The sequence below is a fragment of the Mauremys reevesii genome, linkage group 1, assembly GCF_016161935.1.
Source record: "Mauremys reevesii isolate NIE-2019 linkage group 1, ASM1616193v1, whole genome shotgun sequence".
Taxonomy (NCBI): Eukaryota; Metazoa; Chordata; order Testudines; family Geoemydidae; genus Mauremys; species Mauremys reevesii.
In genome coordinates this window covers 146322230-146341560 of record NC_052623.1, presented here as the reverse complement: position 1 = coordinate 146341560, position 19331 = coordinate 146322230, and the positions used below count along the sequence as shown (strand labels likewise).

Sequence of the window (19331 nt, the reverse complement as noted above, 5' to 3'; positions counted from 1 at the left end):
TGAGTTTTGTTCTGATTTGGAACAAAACTCCAAAATGTTGACGTTTTCTGCAAATAGGAAATGAAGCACCAAGGAATGGGGGACAGAGCCTGTGGTCTCCAACCCTGGGACACTCTGATAGGATGACTGCCTGGAACCCTGGGGTGCAGAAGAGGCACAAGCTCTCAGCTCACTGAGGAGCCAGAAGCCTGGAAAGAGCAGGCTCTTCAGCAAGCCACTAGACCAGCTGCTGAGGATGCAGGCAGGCAAACTGGCAGATTCCGTTGGAACCTGCTCTCCGCAGAATGTTTCAGTTTTGGTGAATTGGCCAAACTCTGACAAAAAACGTTTTGCTGGAATGCTTCTGACCAGCTTTAATAAAAGAGTTTGTTGGAAACAATTGTCTGTATAAATAATCTGCGACGTTACATATAATCCATACTAGTATCTTGTACTACAGGCTAGTAGGTCAGTATTAGCTTTAGCTTTTTTGAAACTTTATTCTTGTTAGTGCAAGTTTTAGAAAGTAACACAGTGAGGCCAACTTGTTAGCATGTTTAAAATATAAAAAGTTTAAAGCATTTAATTACTGTGGGTAGTCTAAAGCAGTGGTGGGCAACCTATGGTCCACGGGCTGCACACGGCTCGTCAGGGTAATCTGCTGGCAGGCCACGAGACAGTGTTTAAATTGACCACCCACAGGCACGGCCGCCCGCAGCTCCCAGTGGCCGCGGTTCACCGTTCCCAGCCAATGGCAGCTGCAGGAAGCAGTGTGGGCCGCAGAGACGTGCTGGACGCCGGTTCCCACAGCTCCCATTGGCCAGGAACAGCAAACCACAGCCAGTGGGAGCTGCAGGCAGCCATGCCTGTGGACAGTCAATGTAAACACTGTCTTGTGGCCCGCCAGTGGATTACCCTGATGGGCCACGTGCGGCCTGCGGGCTACAGGTTGCCCACCCCTGGTGTAAAATCCACTGCTGTGGTTTTCTATCTTGATGAATAAAAAGTGGCAGCAGCACAATAGCTAGTATGCAAGTTTAAATCTGTTTCCTATTAGGCTTTAAAAATTTATCAGAGGTAATCCTTTATTTTAATCAGAATATGTAACATATAAAAGCCACGTTACTGGGTATATATAATCTGTTGTGTGTTTCTTTAAAAGAAAAATATTTAGTTTGTCTACTATAACCAAAGATTGCATTTTGAGGTGTTTTCCATTAAAAAAAAAAAAACAATTTTATATACAAACAGACTCTGATCTTGTAATGAGCTCTGAGCAGATGGATACATCAGACTACAGAGGGGTTCACCTGCACAGATCTCATTGCAGAATCAGATCCACAGAATCAGGTCTATTGCAGACATTTGGCTAGTGAAGTTCTTCCAGTTATTAATTCTTACTTAGCATATGCCATACAAAAAAAAAAAAATCAAACTCATCACCAAAGCTGATGATTTACCTCATGCTGGTGAGTCTTCACATTCTGAATTGTCCTCATGCTGAGAGACATGATCACAAGAGGAGGAGGAGGAAGATCTTTAACTACATTCACCAAGTCAGGTTTCAGTGCCGTTGCCTCCACCTTACACCAACTGACTGAATGACTCAAGGGCTCTGTGGAAACAAATGAGCCACTTAAAAGAACGATAAGGTCATGATGCGGGGAAGGGGAGGAAATGGTTACCTTACAATAACTGGTTCTCCAATTTGTTTTGTCCATGCGAATCCCTCTAAGTACACCTGAGACATGAAAATCATCCAATAGCAGCATCTGTTTGTGCCCTACATGTCCCTGTGTCCCCTAACCAAGGGCAGAGAAGCCATAACCATCAGTCAGTTCCCTTGCTCATTCAGAATAATCATTTAAGGGAGATTCTGAAAAACCAGGGAAGAAGGGCAGGTTGTAGGATCCACACCAACAAAATATCCTGAAAAAACAGTTTACTATAAGGTAAGTAACTGTTTTTCATTCTTTGAACATTTGTCTATGTGGATACCACCTCTACGTGACTGGCAAGCAGTGCCCTATCTGGAAGGTCGAATTGAGGAGTACACACTACCTCTAACTAGCTATTTTAACACTGCCCTCCCAAATTTGGCATCTGCTCTTGCAGCCAGGTCAAGGACATAATGTTTAACAAAAGTGAGGGGACTACTTCAAATGGCTGCCTTGCAGTTCTGAGATAACGGGGATACTTCCTCATCTGCTAAAGCCTGAGTGCTAGTCAAATGACCTGTGGTATTTAGAGGAAAAGAAACAGCAGCCATATGACAGAAGAATGAAATACACTAGGTGATCCATTTAAATATTCTCTGGGGAAAAAATGGCACGTCCTCTGGAACCACTACTTATAACAACAAAAAAGGCAGGGGCATTGTTTATAATGGGCTTTGTCCTAGTCAGGTAGCATAGCAAGACCCTCAATACAGCTAAAATATGAAGTTTCTTCTCCTCTGAGTTCACTGACCCTTCTGTCTGACTTAGTGGGGATGATAAAAAGCTGTCTTGAGAGTAAGGTGGTATAGAGTATTCAGAAGAGGGTTCAAAGGGAGGCCTCAAAGGACAATATTATGATCCCATTTGGGAGGTGGCTCCGTAAATCAGTGGGAAGCAACGCTTAAAAATCTGGATGCAATAGTGTGGGATAAAAACTAACATGACTCAGGGTGGGTAGCATGCCAGAATTTCTGCAAGGTGGGGCTGTAATTGAACTGAATGAGAATCCAGAAAAATGTAGATGGATGATATAATCAAGGATCTTGGTAACAGGAACCTCCAACGGATCAAGGTTGAGCTGGGCTGCCCCAAAAGAAAAATCTTTCCACCTCCAAGTAGATTTTTCATTACTCATTAGGGACTCCTGCATCACCATAGGATTTCTCGTACATATAACAAACAGTCTCTGTCAGTGCCACTTAACCAGCCAACATCCAAGCTGTCAAGTGTAACAATTTCAAGCGTGGGGTCAATGTGACCTTTGTTTGGTGACATTATTTCTGAACAGTTTGGAATTGCTATTGGAGGCTGAGTCCACATTTGGAAGTGACCCATTAGCCAAAAATGCCTCAGCCAACAAGGAATTATCGGGATCTGCTGCATTCGGACTTTCCATATCATTCTGGATATTAGAGGGATGGGGACTTTGATTCCACCACGTGAGAAAGGTGTCTTGCATGGATCCTGGGCTCAGACCCCCTTTGAAACAAAGAAGACTGGGCACTTTGGGAGTGTCTACACTGCAGCTGGGAGCAAGTCCCAGCCCAGGTAGAGACTCATGTAAGCAAGGCAAGGGCTATCATGCTAAAAATACTAGTGTGGACATTGCAGCTCAGGCTCTCAAGCCCACCCAACCACCTAGGCTTAAGACCTTGAGCTGCAAGCCTAAGCACCAACATCCACACTGCTATTTTTATGGCACTAACTTGAGCCCCACTACTGAGTCTCCGTCCACCCGGGCTGGCAGCGTGAGCGTACACTTTGTGTTCTCTTGGATGGAGACTAGGCTTATAATGGGATTTCCCCACTGCTGAAATATTGGTCTGAGGAGGGAGCCTCTTCTGAGGCCATTCATGACAGGTGATACATTGTCTGCTGAGAAAATCCATTAAATTGTTGTTGGCTCCCAGAAGATGAAGAGCAATTGTCCATTATACCATGTTCATAATCTGATTGCTTCTTGGCACAAGGACAAAGGATGGGCACCTCCCTGGTGGATTACATCATACATCATAGATGGATCTGTACAGTGAAATTCTCTAAAAGCCAGGAGCAATGCTTTGCAAGCTAATCCGATTGCTTGGATTTCTAGGACATTTATGAGGAGAATCATCTCCTTCTGGGACCATATCCCAGGTGTCTGAAGATTATGGTATGAGCACCTCAACCAGTTCCTAAGGAGTCTGTAATCAATGCCTTTGTAGGTGAGGGGCCCCTTTTTGAAGATTCTGAGCATCGATCCATTAATTTAGAAATCACCAAATGCATGAGCTACAACTTCAACAAATACGCTCATTTGATGTTCCACAGGTTGATGCAGGACTGGCTGAGATTGGATGTAACAGACATAGGTGATGGCTAGCGTCATCACATAAGTGAAAGATGATGCAGCCTTACAGTTGGAGACAGGTTCTTACTTGAGTGATTGATTTATCTTGATGTTGGAAAAGACTGTATAGATAGACAGAAGCTTCTCTTCTGGAGAGCATGCCTTTGCCGATTTGTATTCTATTGTCTGCAACAGGCTGAGAGATGATTTGTTGTAGTTTATGATAATGTCCAGCTCTCTAAAAAACAGGTGGAGGACAAAGTTCAGAGCTGTACCAACATTCTGATGGTACCTGCCACCGATCAGCCAATCATCTACATATGGATAAACAAATGCCTTGTTTCCTTAAAAAGTGAGGTTACCATAGCTAAATATTTTGGGAGGACTCTCAGTGCTGTACAGAGGCTGAACAGCAGTATCTTGTATTGATAACAACTGGGCCCTCCTGTGAATTGCAGATATATCCTATGGGCTGGTTGGGTTGTAATATGGAATCTTGAAGGTAGACAGCCACAAAACAGTCTTAAGCCTGCAAGCAAAGGATGATGGAGGCTGAAATTACCATTCTGGGAATCTCAAGAATTTGTTCAGTCCTCTCAAGCTGAGGATAGGACAACGATCCTATTTTTTCTTCACAGTAAGGAAACATCAGGCATCTTTTTTTAAAGTTCCACCTCCTCTACGCCTCTGAGGAGAAGCAGGGAGGCCGCTAATTCTTTCAGCTGGTTTTCAGAAGGGTCACCGCAGATGGATGGGGGAGAGGAGGCAGAGACTGGAATTTCATAGCCTACCTATAGAAGAGGATTTCTAGCACCCACTTATTGTTGGCTATTCCCATCCAAATATGACAAAACAGGAAAAGATGGCATCCAAAGATAGGGTTCAGGGATGGGTCTAGTCTGGCTAGGTTATGACTCTTGACCTTTATGTCAAACATGCTGTCTCAATGAAGTCACAGTGGCTGGTGATTGTAGCAGGTGGCCTCCTTTGAGGACACATGGGTTTCATCCTCAGAGGATAATCAGGAGGCCATTGTTGAGAATAGGTGGACTCAGATTGAAATTTCTGGGGATTTATACCATGGCCCTGATATGCAAGTTGTTCAGATGTGAATGTGGCTTTGGAGTCTTTCAAGGAACACAAGACTTCGTCTGATCAACTGCAAAATAAGTCTGCCCTCTCAAAGGGCAATTCCTTTAAGTGTTATGTATCTCCTTTGTGATGCCTGACACTTCAAGCCATAAAGCCTCTCCACTGTAGCTGCCATAAGCCACACATCAAGCTGCAGTATCAAAAACGTCCATAGCCACTTGGAGAGATGATTTTGCCACCAGCTGCCATTCAAAGATTATAGACTTTAATTCCTCCTTAGCTTCTGGAGGAAGCTTGTTCACAGAGGAAGATAACTTGGTCCCATGCCAAAAAATCATACTTCGTGAACAATGCTTAGTAATTGCTATGAGTAGTTGGAGCAAAGTGCAGGAGTAAGCTTTCCTTCAAACGAGATCAAGCTTTCTGGAGACTTATCTTCAGATGTAGCATGTGGTAGGCCAGGCTGCCTAGCTTTCTCCTATGCCACAGGGACTACCAAAGACACAGGGGTCAGAGGTATACAGGATGGTTCGAAAGCCCCTCTATGAAAACTTAATATCTTTTTTCCCCCACTTGCTTTGCAGCTGGGCGAGGATATCAGGGCCCTGGTATCTTTAGCTGGCTCCAAAATGCCTTCATTTATAGGTCTTGCTAAACTGCCCAAAAGAGGAGGAAAGCAAATAATTGATGGGCCTTTTCCACAATCACTGATGTCTCAATCTCCAAAGTACCAACAATTCAAGATACCAGGTCTTGAAAAGTTCTGAAATCATCTGGAGCTGGTATGAGGGCAAAAGAGCCTGCCTTTTCAGGACATGATGATGATGGGTCTGTGGGAGAAGTTGAAAGGTACCGTTCCAGTGGTTCAGGACCTAATTCCTCTTTATCCACTCCCATCCCTGAGAACTTCCGTGGGAGGTCTTGAAACTTGAGGCCACAGGAGAATGTGACCTACATCTGTGCAACAATCAGGAAGGAGACCCACATCTAAAAGCAGCCAGTAAGCCTAAACAGACATAGCTGGAAAGTTGTATGAATATGGTTAACCAGGTTAGTTAGGATACAGTTGGCTGGGCCCCTGCCATCCATATGGTGCGTAAGCTGGGGCTCTGAAATGAGGGATTCTGGTCTGGAGGAACGAATCATCTCCTGATCTTGGAGAGTGATGAGGTGAAGGTTTCCAGCGGCACTGGATGGAGAAGAAAGTATGGTCAGGAAAAGATCTCCTCTATCTGCAGTGCTGATCTCTCAGGCAATGTCTGTACCAGGAGCTTAGACATTTGAGTCAGTGCCAGATGATGCACACTCAGTAGAAAAAATGGTATAGGAAAAGAGAACTTCCATCACCAATAATGCAAAGCCAGAACAACAGTTAGTTCCTCAGTTGACAGTGTCAGTATTTCAATTTTTGGTTTCAAGGAATCTGTATCAGATGTAGGGACCAGAGTAGCCTCAGAGCCCTTCAGTGCCAAGAAGAAAGTTGAATCATTGTCACTTGCCCCTTTAGTACGAGAGGACTTCACTCTCCTCCAAAGAGCTGAGTGTAAAAGAAATAGCTCTCCTTGAGGCCTCTCAACTTTTCCTTTCTCAATGAACTAAGATCTGTACCAGGTACCATGTCTGATCCAATGCTCTGATCTCCTTTACCTCAGTGTGGAAGAGGCAGTACTTGTCTTTGTTGCTGGAGCAGCTAACAGTGCTGAGCTTGTCTTTGGCTACCAAGTCTTATGACCAGTCAATCCCAGATCTGACTTCTTATGGATACCAGTCTTTGCCGTTGCATCCTGGATGTCACCGGAGCACACAGAGTAAGAAGTGGAAAGTCCCATCTTGGAGCTCCATGCCCATTCTTGTGGGTCTGAAATGCCCCTCACAGGCTGCTCTATAAGACACAATTTTAGCCTCTCTCGATTTTCTTGTTCTGGAGAAGGGACAACTGGCAGATGGAGCATCTATTAGGCACAAGGCTCTCATCAAAACAAAAACAGTCTGGAAGGGGAATAAGCCAGTCACAAGATGGGCAGGATTTGAAACTGCTGTTTTAAGTGGTTGTGGCACAAGGTGCTGAGAGAAAATAAGGTGGTTTTTTTTTTAAACAACAAAGAATAAACGTAAAGAAAAATTAAAGAAAATGGGAGAGATATTTAAGGAATTAACCCTAACAAGCTATATAAGGATAGATTTGGAGACTGGACTAAGGGGCAGCAGGCAGACTTCCTGGTTCCATCTCACTGCCACAGCTGGTAAGAGGAACTAAGAGATGGTTGCAGCTGCTCAGCCCTTTATGCGCTGGGGTTCCTGGGAACATGAAGACATGGAGAGAGTAGGCCTGGCGCCAGAGACATTAATATTCAAAGATTCTGAATGTATATGAGGTGCACTTGCACACAGAGTGGGATCCCCATAGACAAACACTCAAACAATGACCTAAGTTGAAAGCACACGGGTGTTTCCAACCGTGTCATTTTGTGTAAACTATTGATGGAGTAATTTGTACTGGGTATTATCCAGAAACAGTTCCAGAAGTCAGAGTAAAGTTAAAATTAAACACTTATGACCAAACATTGTCTTTAAGCCAAGCATGGCAACTGCCTAAATTCCTGTAACATTTTACACTGTGGCATTGCTGGAGCTAAACTGACACTCAGAACCATTTAGAAATTCGGTCACAGAATCATATCAAGTTTTTCCTTCCCACTCCTCTTTAAGGGGGTATCACAAGTCCAGTCACCTTACTACTGTGGTGCCGTTGCCCACAGGCTATACCTTTTTGTATAAAAAAAAAGAGGCATTCTGAAGGATCAAGTCCCAAAAAGAGCACAAAACAGAGAGTACAGAATTGGGGGGGACGGAGAGGGGAAGGAAGCAAAGGAGGAAATCAGCTCAAGAGCGATCAACATTGAAAATAGACCAAATAGGCAAACCTTGCTTGCCTCTCAGAATAAACTGCTTTCTAATAGGTCCTATTTATGAAATCTAAGAACATCACTTCTCATAATACTGCCCTCAAGGACTCCTAATCTAAAAGATTTGACAAGATAGAACTGTACTGAGCAATTCATCTACCATCCCCTTCCAAATTTATTTTTCAGCAATCCATTATGTATTTGACATGCAAATCCTCATACGTGGATTTTTTATTTCCAGCCAGCTTGGTCCTTTGATCTTCCTACTCATCAAGAGAAGTTCCAGGCTAGAAGTGTTCGTTCCAAATACATGAGAAAATGTCTCTCCTTTCAGATCTTGAGGAAGCCGGGGAAATTCAGCCTGACATAATCAAAAGAAAGGGATAAGTCATTGTATTTCTTACAAAAAAAAAAAGAGGGGGGGGGAGAGTCAACATATTATGCTCAAGCAGCAGTATAAAAAAACTAAACCATATCTGAAATGTGACAGTTTCACAGGAGTGAAACGCCATCACACAATATGATACTTCTTGAGTTGCTATAATACAGACTATTGGTTTAACAAAACTCTACATAAGTAGGTTTTGATTAATTCCATTTTTACCAGTAAATATCTGCAAACATCTATTTCACTGAATTTACACAAACCAATGAAAAAGTATTTCCATCAATAACAACTGAAATGTACAGAAATGCAAAGTAAGAAAAATTCTGCTTGAGAACTTCAGAGTCAGAATCCATTGCATTTTTAATTAGGCTTGTTACAAACTAGTGAATGAAAAGTATGGTTTGTTGATTTAAAGATATTTACTCTGTATATTTCGACATATGATGTTGACAATGTGTTTTCATGATTTATAAAACTTAACTTTTTGAAACTCAATGTCTACTGTAATTAAAAAATTGTCTGGCCTCCTCTTTAATTTTTTCCCAACTGTGAAAATTTAAATAGAAAAAAAAAGAAAAAAATGCTTAAAAATAAACCCACATTATCTGTGGAAATTATAAAAAAAAAATATGGAAATCTGCAAGCCTACACATAAGCCAGGAAATTGATCCAAAAAGGTACACGCCAAAATCTGTGTCCATATGGGAAACAAGAGTGTGTTGGTATCAGCCATGACCCACATATCAACATTTTTAATACAGAAACTGCTTAAATAAATACTGCAAGTTAATTATATTGTTTTATGCATCTGACAGCTTTCCAGCTACATCCACTGTTTGCAGACTGGTAAGATTAGAATGCTTCTGAAGTGCTAAAGCAGCATTTTGAGCAGCTAATATGCTTTTACTTTACCCTTCAGATATGACCTTAATCCCTGCAAAGTGGCTGAACGCATTAAGATGGTGCCTGTAATGTCCACTTCTCCGCAATTAACAAAAAGATATTTAGAAAGGAATACTGTCAATTTGAAACCTAGTCAATTTTTTTTTAAATGATTAAAATTAGTTGTTACTATCCCTGTCCCAGAGTCCTGCTGGAAACTTCTGTGTCTGTTACTGTATTTCCCTCATTTCTAAAGAAAGTTTCTCTTGCCCAGGTGCCTCATCAAAGATGGATACAAATGGTGAAACTGACTATACACAAATGTCCTGCTAATCACAAGGCACTTGAAGCATATACCTGATTTTAGGCTTGAGAACAGTCCCACGTGGGTGTTTAAAGTTACATACATTTAAATGCATCGTTTAAACAGAGGCCAAAGGGCACAAAAGTAAACAAAAAAATTACAAAGAAAGCCTGATTAATCAGGAATAAATACCTCCATAATAAATACCTCCATCATTAATATTGATGAATGAGATTTTTGTTTTAATTTCTTCGTGTTTTATTTTTTTGGGAGTGCAGCTAACACAGAGATAAATAGAAAGCTTTAGTAGATCTATGATATACTGATTTAAAATGTTTTAATTTGCTATTCACTTTCAGTTTCATTGTAATTAACTAGCTATAGCAGGGACTTGCCAGCATATCAATGATATAAGGAAAAACAAACAAACAAAAAACACTGAGTTAAATAAGCTCCAAAAGACGAATTTTAAAAATAAAAAGCAACTAGTTTACATGTTGCAAAGTGGGTGTAGCCATAAGTTAAGGACAAAATTCAGTTAATATATGTACTTATGTAAATAAGATTAAGTTCAATAAAACTATTCCAGTGATGTGGCCTCTCATCAGATTAGTTTTACTCACCAAGTACCTAACTTCTAGGTAGTCAGACTTCGCTGGAACATCCGGGATCTCAAAAGCATAATTCTTTTCAACTTTCTATACAAAATAAATACATTTTAAATACTATGTATTAGGTGCTAAGATTTTTTTTTTTAAATATCAGTATACTGAACATTCATTCTTTCCAATAAGAGAAAGAAAGGAATAAAAACCAAACATGATGCAAATGCTCATTTATCTGATCTCATTACTCTCCTTACAGCAGCTATGAAGCTTAGCCTCCCTTTGCTATTGGACAAGTAGGTCTCTAACATCATGTTCATAAAAGTTACTAGTGATGCTAAAGTAGGCTCCAACCACACTTAGTCCGTGTCCACACTCCACTTTTATCATTAAAACTTTTGTCACTCAGGGATGTGGGGGAACACCCCTAAACTACAAAAGTTTTAATGACAAAAAGCACCAGTGTAGACAAAGCCGACGAAGATACTTGTCCCTCATTGGGAGTGGTTGTGTCAACAGGAGAGCTCTCTCCTGGCAACAAAGAGTGGCTACTCTGCATGCCTTACAACGGCACAGCTATAGCAGCACAGCCACGCCGTTGTAAGCTGTGCAGTGTAGACACAGCCTTACTGTTCAGAACTATGTTAACATTTCTTGGAGGCTAAGGATTCGGATGGCTATACTATGCTGTTGCACCAGCTGGAGAACAGCACATTGCACCCATTATGCAAATGGATGGTGAAGAGTCACTTGTGGCGCGCATTATTTGTATTGCCATAGGTCCTACTGGCCCTAGTCATAGACCAGGACTCCACTACTGTCTTGTCTTTTTTAAACACATAGGTTCAAACCACTTCTTCTGGATTTAACCTGACTATGGAGTAAAAGGGAGCATGTGAGCCTCTGATCATAACTACAGTGAAGTGTAAAGAGCCATAAAAATGCTATCTGCCCATTAAGTGTTCTTTCAGAAATTAGACAAGGAGAAGCAATGATTGGATGCTTTCAAATTGATTTGTCAAGAACTTGGCTTGAATATACTCTATTCCCGCCACAATCAGTGGCGGGTGTATGAGGAAATGCTAAGACTTACAGAGTCTACTCACAATCCCAAGTTTGGTGTTGGCAAAGCTATGATGGGCACGTATAAAAGTACTGCCACAAGTGATGGTGTGCTAATGCCAGATGTCATCATTTCTCATAGCATCTCTTATATAACTGATGATTTAAGTTACTGACATTTCCAGTAGCACACAGAGTGTCCGAGAAACCGCACTGGGCCCACATAAAAGGTGGCATAGCAGAACTTCCCCAGTGCGACGGTTCTGTTGGCAAAGCGTAGTCCTTACTTTTTGTTCCATACAGCACCTAGTACAACGGGGTCCTGGTTCATGAGTGGAGCTTGTAGGTGCTACAATAATATAAAAAATTCTCTCTCACTATCTAATACCTATTATCTTTTTTTGAAGTGTTACAGGAGTCACTCTACTTGACAATTCTGTGTCCATGAAGTTACTCCCAGCACAAAATGAGCTCTCCCATACACCCATTTTGGATTATCTTTTAAAGTTTCCCAGATTGATTCTAAGACTTTAGTTTTTTTGTTTTTTTTTTAAAGCATGCACTTCCTTGATTGAAGTTATCTTCCCTTTGTTCCAATATAAATCATCAGGTCATGGATTAGATGTAGTTCTATTGAGCGGGTCACATCAGCTTGGTATGTAGCAATATTTTCACTTAAGTATTTTCAATCATTTTGTAAGGAGAGATTTTTGAGCAGCGCTGCTGCAAAAGTACAAGCCCTGCCAGCTATCAACTGAAATTTACAGGAATCTTGTCAGTTTCACCGCTGCTCTTCAGAGAATCTTGTCAGTTTTCCTACTGCTAATCACATCAATTTCAGTCAGCAACTGTTGGGGTGCCCAAGAGCATATTTTGTTTCAGAAACATCATCATGTTACAGTGTTTTCAAAAATGAAACTTATTTTCCCAGAAACTGGAAATTCCATTTCAATTTTTTGCTCTGAATGGAACAAAACCAAAAATTTCCCACAAACCAGAAACCCTGTGTTTCAGACAGCTATGCACATAGCCACTGTAGCTTTGTCAGTTAAACATGAAAACAAAGCAGATTAATCTTATAGCAAGTGGACTTCAGATACCAAGGTCTTTTTCAAAATAAATTGATTATAATGGAGGAAATAATTAATGAAAACTTCTTCCAAATATTTCAAAAATTGCACTGTTAAAGGATGAACGGAATATATACATTAAAGCGACAGGACAAAATTTTAGAACCAATCCTTTTATAAAAAGTAAGTAATTGTTTAAGCCTATTGGCCTTGGAGAAGCTAATTTACAGTTTTAAAATCAACTTCAAGGAAAGCTGTATTTGTTTCTTAGGGCCTGATCCTGCAGCTCCCATTGAAATCAAAGGCAACTTGAGGGAGGAGAATTTCAAAGAATTAGCAAACTTTCGTAAACTAGAAAGCAAGCTTTTTACTACTGTAGTTTTGTTTATTGAAAGATAAAGAACAGGCCAAGCACGTTTTAATACTGAAGTATTAATGCCTCAATAAAAGACATGTTCTTTGAAAAAAGTTCACAAAGCTGCATATCATATGATTAAAGGTATTAATTTTTCCCATCCTTTTTTGGCAATGCAGGAACTATGATTAGCTAAAGTATGCATATGTAGTGTTCAGAGCTTTATAAGAGACCATTCCCCCTAGCTTTCCCCATCTAGCTAGTCTTAATATACAGAGAAAAGTCAATTCAGACCTGGTAGCAAATTCCCATCTGAACAGTACGATACAACATTTGCTTGTCCTCTCTCTCAGATCAGCATTTGGTCTTCGCACAGAAGACCTTTGTTTGATATCTTGCAATGCAATGAATAAAGCTATCATCATCATGCTGAAACACAGGCCTGTCTATCTGACAAGACTTGTACTGGGGTAACTGCAACACTCAGTGTAAACACGTTGTGCCTTATAAAAGAGGGTTTTGCACTGTGGCTTACCCCACTTTCAAACATCTATAATCTCTACCTTCAGTTGTATCTTTATTTTAATCTTTGTTATCTCTTACTGTCTCATCTTTTAACTGTCACGCTGCATGTGCACAAGTTGTTGGGGTTTTTTGGGGTGGTTTTTTTTTTTTAAACAGAGTTCTTCTGATTCTTCAGCACTTTTTCAAAGGACAATCCAAAACATATGCTTTCAAGTCACTGTTATTGAAGCCCGCTTCATTAAACTTTAGTTATTTTCTCAACTTCAGAGTTCTTCAGATTTCTCTTCCTGAGCAGTGAGCTAGCATATCTTTAAAACTACCCACCTACATCTCCCATTTACAAGTACATTATAACAACATACAATTAGAAACAGTGAAAAAAATTCAAAGGTAAACTTGTCAGAATTATTTTGATCATAAAAAAATCTGAAATAGATGAAATGTGTTGCTGGAATGTGCCAAAGAAGCATGCAATCTGTCCACTACTGAAGGTTGAAAATACTGCACTAAATTACATATTGCTGCACAGATGTATGATATTTATTGGGTGAATTTGCTATTTGGGAAGCACTTGCATTTCCATCATGCTTTAGAACATTTAGAGTTGTCCACCAATATTTTGATTTTCCCCTCATTTTACACACCTGTGTTTTTATTCATTCTTCCTCTGTTTTCCTCTGCCTTTCAAACCTCTTATCAAACATTTTACACAAGGGTTTAATGACAGCACTGATCACTAATCCAAGAAAATCAAAATAATCCCAAAGTTATACTGTAATTCTTTGTGAACTCTCAACTTGATACTCCAAGAAAGTAGGAAGAGCCATCTGAGCACTTAATTGAAGAAACAGGATGCTAGCATTGTACTCATCTTCATCCAAGTCTGGACTGCAAAGAGACACTTGCATTTTATCCACACATATTAAGAGGGAAAAGGGAAAGAAAAGTTAATGAGTGCTTGTGAAGTGATTGAATAAAGCTTCCTCACACAGCTCTAGCAATGTACTTCAGTCCAAATTTGTGATGCCCTTGCTAGCACAATTTCTGCATATTTTGCTTTGCAGAACTGTATGTTTATGAACAGATTCCTCTGACACCTATTCTCTATCCCACATCATGTCTGCCTCTATTTTCCAATAGAGCAACCTTTTCCGCTTCACCATTCTCTTAACTGCTTGAGGAGTGGCCCAAATACATAGTGGAATCACAAATGTCAAGCACAACTAGGGATCCAATGAACAGTTTAAATCTCAAAATGGCATCCTAATTCCCACAAAAAGGGAATATTATCTGTCTTATTAATGGTTTGAAGTACAGTAGTGTCTAGAAGGTCCAGCCAAGATCAGGACCCTCTAATGTGTACAGTCATATAAAAAAAACTCCTGCCCCAGAGAGCTTAAAATCTAAAGAGAAAAACAGATAAAAAGTGGAAGGGAAAAAATAAGCAACAAGGTGAAGCAATTTGTTCAATGTCACCGCAGGTCAATGGAATTAAAATCAAAAGAACCAAATTTCAAGTCCTAGCCCAGTGCCCTATCCAGAGGGCCTCAGGTGTTTTTTCCCCCCTCATGCTCAATATTCATTACAAAAATTAGGATGTTTAAGAGAAATGAATATTGGCAGTCCAGGAATCAGTACTGTCAGCATCACAGAAGGACTGCTGTTTAGTTGCTAGCTCACCTGGGCATGTACACTTTCTCTATTCTAGTAAGTGAAGCCATGTTGTGTGTATCCCAAGCTTTGGGCAAAAAAGTGCATTACAGTAAACAGGAAGTGCTACATGAATGTAGTACACTGACTTCTAGTATACGTGGCAGAGACGGGGGGGAAGAAGGAAAAGCTTGAACCAGGTCCATTCATTGTTTGGGGTCCACAATATAGAAACAAAATTGATTCACAAAGTTGTGTTGGCTAAAACTGTACTATTAACTAATCAGTTGGCAGGATTTTAGCAAGGTTTGACATTTATAATCATGATGGCACGTATACAAACTGTTTGGTCATAGCCACATTTGAAAATTGTTTTGAATGTAACAAGTCTTAGTAAGCTGACACAGCCTTAGATCTCAAAGAAAGCTGACTTCTCACACAGAGATGATGATGCTGACCTTTTATCAATATTCTGCCATTAATCATATTTGCTTTGGAGTTAAAATTCTGTTCTATACTAGGCCCATCTCCAAACTCTGTTTATCTGAATCTTTCTCAACTCAAGAATAAGTGAGTCACTGCTTGGCTGTTTGCAGGAAAACATACACCTACATGCCTTTTCCACACACACACCAACCAGCATGGCTATCCACTGAAAGTTTTCTGCCCTCCAAAAACAAAAACAAAAAAAAACTAGGAAGGGATTGAGCATGATGTACAAAAGAGACAAACCTTGGATCTGAACTTCATGATCTTGTATTTTACAGCAATCTGGTCATTAAATTCTTGGTAGATGTTCATCATAGTCACAGGAGTCTCTGTCTCTTTACCAGAAGTTAGGTCAATTTGCTTTAAAGAGAGTCAAATCAAATTATTTCATTTACAGATTGTGACAACAAACATTAACGAAATTAACAAGTCAGCAAAATTCAGGGATATTTTCATGGGTAAACTGACATACAATCAAAGCTTGTAGCCAAGGAATATTATGGCACCAAAATAAAGGCATTCACAAAATGTAAAATTTATGAAATACTACTTAAAACAGAGGACTTAGAAACTTAACATGGTAAGCAGGAGATCACCCAAGAAGACTGCCACCATTACTTTCAGGTAAAGGAACTGTCCTTTTCTTAGTCACATCATTATAGCTTGAAAATCAGGGATATTCTGCTCTGCATGATGAATATCACATATGCAACAATCAGCACAGCTTGTTTTTGCCATGTAAGCAAGTCAGAAGGCATTTTACTTCAATAGCTTCCCATCAGCAGCCCACTGAAATTCAGGCCTACCATCTCACGGGGCAGTAGATAGATAGTTCTCTCAATGTTTTTCACTGTCACACAACAGCTGACATAGGTCTCTGCTGATTCAATCCACACTTTACCAAACAGAAATACCACACCTGAGAAAGGAAGAAAAAAGACTAGATATTAGAAAACCAACAATTCTCAAAGATGTGGCTATCAGAAAAGTGGCCATTTTAAGTATAACTAAAGAAAGATTAATTCACCCACAGGATCAAAGTAATTTCCAATTTGTAGTCCCTGACAGTTCCATCTGCTGACAGACAGTGCTGTACAAATATCTAAGCAACCGCTTTATAAACCTAGTACTTATGTGGTCCTTCACCATCCACCTCCAACACTGTGGTAACCAAGCAATGTCAAGCACAGAAGATGATTATCACACCACTATCTCCTGTTCTCAGAGTTCTATTCTTATAGCTTCTCATTCCCCCTAAATTGGTTTAAGAGCTTCCAAAAAAAAAAGTAGGTGAAGAAAGAAAATGCTGAAATGTGTGTGGTGTCAATTATTCCATAAAAGGCTCGAACCTTCCAGGTGGAGGTGTGTTAGATGGTAACCAAGACAATGAAGTCTTTTCCTTACTCAGTTCTCTAAGATTAAGACTCTTTTGTACCCAATTAAGTTGGTGGAAGGCCTTTTAAATAATAATAATAATAATAATAGGAGATATACCTACCTTCTAGAACTGGAAGGGACCTTGAAAGGTCATTGAGTCCAGCCCCCTGCCTTCACTAGCAGGACCAAGTACTGATTTTTTTCCCCCGATCCCTAAGTGGCCCCCTCAAAGATTGAACTCACAACCCCGGATTTAGCAGGCCAATGCGCAAATCACTGAGCTATCCCATCCCCCAATCTACTGAAAATTTCAATCAATAGATTTATCAGCTTCAAGTCCCCAACTTATGAATTTTAACAGCAATAATTCCCATAGTAAAATCCAGAAAGTTTTATATTTGACAATTCACTGCTCAAAAGAATAGCACACACAAAAAACAAGACCCCACAAGTACAACAATCTTTCCTGCTACTCATGGTCCATGAAATAATTCCCCTACCCCAAGGGCTCTCCTGCATGGTGCTTGTCACCTGTGTTGTTCAGTGAGTATATGGGGCCACTAGGAGGGTTAGTGAGGAGAGTTCATTGCATTCAGTATGCTGATGGTACCCAGCTCTACATCCCCATCACATCTGGCTCTGCTGGAGCAATGGGATGCATTTCCCAGTGCCTAGAAAACTTATGTCTTGGATGACAACTAGCTGGTTGTGACTCCATCCAGGTAATAGAGAGAGAATGGTGAGGTTAGGGGAAGCAACTGGAAGTTGGTGGAACTTACATCAGCGTCCCTCACAAAGGGAGTGCAACAGTACAGGTGGACAACTTGGGATGCTGTTAAATTCAGGGTGCTCCTGGATGTCCAGGTAACAGGTGTAGCCAAGACAGCTTTTTCGCCAATCTTTTCTTTTCATTGTGGACCTTGCCACAATTATCCACATCTGCATAACCGCAAGATTAAGGTATAACGAACCAGCTATAATGCACGCTACATGGGATTACACCTTGGAAACATTTGAAAGCTGAAGCTAGCACAGAATGCTGCAGTCCACTTAAGTGGACTTGTAAGATGGTAGCACATTAAACCAGTGCTGTTACCTTTCAATCAGCTTCTGGGTAGAACGCAGGAGTTTGGTTTTAACTAGGCTTGGAAGGATTATATTTTGATTGGTAAATGTCAATTTCACTCCCCCCTCTCCACCCCCACCCACACACAAATATTTCTATTGATAATTGTAGAAATTTACAGACAGGAAAAATTAAGAAAACTGCTGCTCAAGAACAAGGATATTTACTCTGTATAGTCTGACATGTGATGTCAACAATTTGTTTTAAGAACATAAGAACAGCCATACTGGGTCAGACCAAAGGTCCATCCAGCCCAGTATCCTGTCTTCTGACAGTGGCCAGTGCCAGGTGCCCAGAGGGAGTGAACTTAACAGGTAATGATCAAGTAATCTCTCTTCTACCATCCATCTCCACCCTCTGACAAACAGAGGCTAGGGACACCATTCCTTACCCATCCTGGCTAATAGCCATTAATGGACTTAACCTCCATGAATTTATCTAGTGCTCTTTTAAACCCTGTTATAGCCCTAGCCTTCACAACCTCCTCAGGCAAGGAGTTCCACAGGTTGACTGCGCTGTGTGAAGAACTTCTTCCTTTTATTTGTTTTAAACCTGCTGCCCATTAATTTAATTTGGTGGCCCCTAGTTCTTATATTATGGGAACAAGTAAATAACTTTTCCTTATTCACTTTCTCCACACCACTCATGATTTTATATACCTCTATCATATCCCCCCCTTAGTCTCCTCTTTTCCAAGCTGAAAAGTCCTAGCCTCTTCAATCTCTCCTCATATGGGACCCATTCCAAACCCCTAATCATTTTAGTTGCCCTTCTCTGAACTTTTTCCAATGCCAGTATAGCTTTTTTGAGATGAGACCACCACACCTGTACAGCATTCAAGATGTGGGCGTACCATGGATTTATATAAGGGCAATAAGATATTCTCGGTCTTATTCTCTATCCCTTTTTTAAAGATTCCTAACATCCTGTTTGCTTTTTTGACTGCCTCTGCACACTGCATGGACGTCTTCAGAGAACTATCCACGATAACTCCAAGATCTCTTTCCTGATTAGTTGTAGCTAAATTAGCCCCTCATCATGTATGTATGGTTGGGGTTATTTTTTCCAATGTGCATTACTCTACATTTATCCAAATGTGATGTTGAGCATTTGTTTTAAATTATAAAGCCTTCACTTTTTGAATCTCAAGATGTATTGTCATTCAATCATTGTCTGACTCCCCGCTATCATCTGAACCTCTTCCCATAATCTCCCACAACCATGAAAATCTACATTGATAAAAATGTCAAAAAAATGTTTCAAAACAAACATTACCCACCCAAAATTATTAAAAATAAAAATCACATTCCAATAAGCCTAGTGTTAACCTATAAGAAAAAAAAAAATCGCTTCATAATTTTGGACTTGGTTACTGGAGATTTCTCTTTCCTCCTACAACATTCTGCCATTATTGAGATCAGAGGTGTTTGAGCTGGAGCTCCTTCAGTATAAACAATTTTTGGGAGGTCTTCAA

The 19331-nt window shown here is 40.3% G+C and overlaps 1 protein-coding gene across 10 annotated transcripts in view; it reads right to left on the bottom strand.

Moving 5' to 3' along the window:
* POLA1 (DNA polymerase alpha 1, catalytic subunit) overlaps positions 1–19331 on the bottom strand; it is a 348901-nt gene that overhangs the window by 297818 nt on the left and 31752 nt on the right. For all 10 annotated transcript variants that reach the window (XM_039494489.1, XM_039494508.1, XM_039494498.1 and 7 more), the window contains exons 11-15: positions 16161–16273; positions 15598–15714; positions 10222–10296; positions 8247–8385; positions 1440–1594 (exon numbers count right to left, since the gene is read on the bottom strand). In XM_039494489.1, the coding sequence (XP_039350423.1) occupies positions 1440–1594; positions 8247–8385; positions 10222–10296; positions 15598–15714; positions 16161–16273 (599 nt within the window). The remainder of the gene's footprint in view (positions 1–1439; positions 1595–8246; positions 8386–10221; positions 10297–15597; positions 15715–16160; positions 16274–19331) is intronic.